This window comes from Suncus etruscus, chromosome 9 (genome assembly GCF_024139225.1).
Source record: "Suncus etruscus isolate mSunEtr1 chromosome 9, mSunEtr1.pri.cur, whole genome shotgun sequence".
Taxonomy (NCBI): domain Eukaryota; kingdom Metazoa; phylum Chordata; class Mammalia; order Eulipotyphla; family Soricidae; genus Suncus; species Suncus etruscus.
In genome coordinates, this window is record NC_064856.1 from 55,870,555 (window position 1) to 55,873,546 (window position 2,992).

Sequence of the window (2,992 nt, forward strand, 5' to 3'; positions counted from 1 at the left end):
AAAGAACTTCCTATTTCTCACGCCTGGCCATTCTAAAGGCGGATTTCCTTTTTTCTGAGTTCCCAAGGAGGCCAACTTTGACAATAAAAACTTCCAGGAAATTCCCAACACTCTAACTTCCTAATTCTTCTCCCAATTCAATTCTTTCCTCCTTCTCCCCCAGCATAAATGAAGGTGCTTATGCAAGATTATAACAAAATGCATAATGGCATAAACCTATCTAAATGAACTTCTTACCTAAACCTACCTAAATGAACTATGAAAAAGTTCATTTTTCTATCATCTTGTTCAGTATGTGGTACATATAGATTTCAGATCCTGTCCTCTGAGGCCCATTGAGGGCTTGAGGGGAGTTTATGTAGATCTTAAGTAATCCTAAAAGCAGTAGGATGGTTGTAGTATTCTTCAGAGGAATGTTTTAGTGTTCCTGAAAGGTTCCTAATTTAAGGTAATTCACTTCTAAATGTGAACCTGATCTACTGCAGAAGTAATGTCTCTCCACTTTTCTTTTTTCTCTCTCAAAACTCAGGAGCTCAGTTTCTATGTTACTGTCAAAACTCACTTACCTCTGGGAACTGCTCTGAAATTTTAGGCTAATGCCCCATACAAATTGTTATTAAGGACAATCAAACTCTGATAACCAAATACAATCTATATCTGAGCCAAAACATTCATTGTGAGTTTACTATCGCATGTCCAGTGATCATTTTGATAGTTTTCATTCTCCAGAAATCCAAAGGGATGGTTGGATGGTGGTGAGAAGTACAATTTGCATATATTCTTACAAAGAATTTTATTTGTGCAGATAGAGGGTCAGGGTCATTTGGCTCCTCAGAAGGGTTCTGGACCCAATTAAGATGGGCATTTACAAATCTAGCTCAAGTTCTTCTTAGAGATGAAGAGCTTTCAAGGCCTGAGATCACCTTCAGCAATGAGGTAGGGTCATATACCCTTAGCAGCTTCAGTTATAATCCTGTTGTCTGAGGAGTGTTGGAGGCGTGGACACACCTTTCCTGATCCTGCCTCAGGCCCTGTAGCAGCTGGTTTAGTAGGGTGAAGTTGCTGTCTCTTCGAGGAAGGGGTAGTGGTGGGAGACAGTTCCCTTTAAACTCGATCACTGCCATCTTGGCTCGATCTTGCTCATTCCGATTTGGGATCTGTAGCATTCTCGTATAGCCGCCATTCTGGCCTTGGTATCGAGGTGCCAGTACTTGAAATAGCTTTGGGATCAAATCTTTCTCCTAATGGGTAAGAGTTATACAGGAGAGAGAAGAATCAGGAACCATAACACTATACTAAATATATATTTTTTGGTTTGTGGGCTCCTGGCTTAGGGGCCATATGGGGCACTGGGGGATTGAACCATGGTCCTCATAAGCTAGCACAGGCAAGGCAGACGCTTTATCACATGCCCCACCATTTTTGTTTTTTGGGTTACATCCAGTGACACTCAGGGGTTACTCCTGGCTATGCGCTCAGAAATTGCTCCTGGCTCGGGGGACCATATGGGACACCAGGGATTGAACCCAGGTCCATCCTGGTTAGCCACGTGCAAGGCAAAAGGCCTACTGCTGTGCTATTACTCCGACTCCAAATAATACATGTTTTGTTTTTAGACCATACTCGTGGATGCTCAGAGGTTATTACTGGCTCTATATTTAGTAATTATTCCTGGAGATACTATATGGGATGCCAGGGATCTAAGTTAGTTTTATTGTGTGCAAAGCAAATGTTCTACTCATTGTACTATTTATTGCTCAAGCCCCAATATGCATTTAATTTCCAGCACTTCCTATAGGAAGGTTCAACCATGCACTGACACCCCATTCACTAAAATGGGACTGCACCAACATTATAGAGATGAAAGTTAATTGGCACTTGCATGGGTTCTGATTCTCTTGCTCCTCAACTAAGGCATACCTTTCTAATTTGGTTTACACCATAAGTAAACCTTATGAGACCTACTGGGACTTCATTTTGCTCCTGACCCTGCTTCTTCTAACAACTCTCAGAAGCAGAGTGTGAGACTTGGGGTGGGGTGCTGTCTTTAGATGAACTCACCGTTAGCCAGAAGTCAGCCATACGCATGGCCCGTTCGTTGGTGTCTCCCAGCTTCCCATAATCGATGAGCTGTGGGGGGGAAATACTATTAATGACCCACCGAGTCATTAAAAAAACTATGTGCCTTTTTATTCCTTTAATATGGAAAACTGCAGGAAAGCATCTCTAGCTGGGTCGATCCTAAACCCACAGTCCCCACCAAGGTTCCATTTGGGAAGCTTGAGGACGAGACTCAGCTAAGATGATTAGGATGCAGCATTTACACTACTACAGTGTCACTCCAACTCCATCCCCAAGACCCCACCCCAAGCCACGCCCCGAGCGGAAGTCCCGCCCACGCGGCCCTATCCTTCCCCTCACCTTCTCCGCGTAACCCCTCATCTCGTCCACGCGCGCCCAGGTCGCCTCGATGCGTTCGTGTCGAACCAGAGCCGTTAATAAGTTCCGCAACAGGTGGATGCGAGACTCGGGGCCCAGGCCCAGACGGCGGAATACGCGGCCATGGGAGATGGCGGCGGCTACTGTCAGCCGCATGTCGGCCCGCGCCTCCCGGCTCCTGACCAACCGGAAGTGGAAGCTCGGGCGGACTCTGGGCCCGAGGGGCGGGTCCAAGATCACGCATGCGCCGTCCTGAATGCGTGGGGGACGTGTCTGCGCAGGACAATCGGAGCCTGCCTCGTTGGCAGGTTAGGGGAGGGTGGAGAGGGAGGGGTTGACCTTCTTCCTGGAGGCGAACGGGGCGGGATTCAGGGATCAGGCGCCCTCTAGTGTTGAATGAGCGAGCTTGAGGTTTTTTTTTTGTTTTCGTTTTGTTTTGTTTTTGCTGGCTCTGTTTGTCCGCTGTGCATGTCAGTGGGCTGGGAAAAGTGAGGATCTGAGGGGAAGGGGTCGGGGTCTTCCTAGATGCCTCCTTGTAGTTATGCCTTCTGTA

The 2,992-nt window shown here is 46.7% G+C and overlaps 1 protein-coding gene across 2 annotated transcripts; it reads right to left on the reverse strand.

Moving 5' to 3' along the window:
* Positions 1–778: 778 nt before the first annotated feature.
* On the reverse strand, positions 779–2,636 carry MRPL17 (mitochondrial ribosomal protein L17). Of its 2 annotated transcripts, XM_049780453.1 has the most exons (3): positions 2,422–2,636; positions 2,062–2,130; positions 779–1,241 (listed from the first exon to the last, which is right to left on the reverse strand). In XM_049780453.1, exons 1-3 carry the CDS (start codon positions 2,593–2,595, stop codon positions 966–968), a joined length of 519 nt encoding a protein of 172 aa, XP_049636410.1. In that variant the 5' UTR covers positions 2,596–2,636; the 3' UTR covers positions 779–965. The 2 variants fall into 2 exon arrangements, with proteins under 2 accessions (XP_049636410.1, XP_049636411.1); XM_049780454.1 differs by lacking the exon at positions 2,062–2,130.
* Positions 2,637–2,992: the final 356 nt, after the last annotated feature.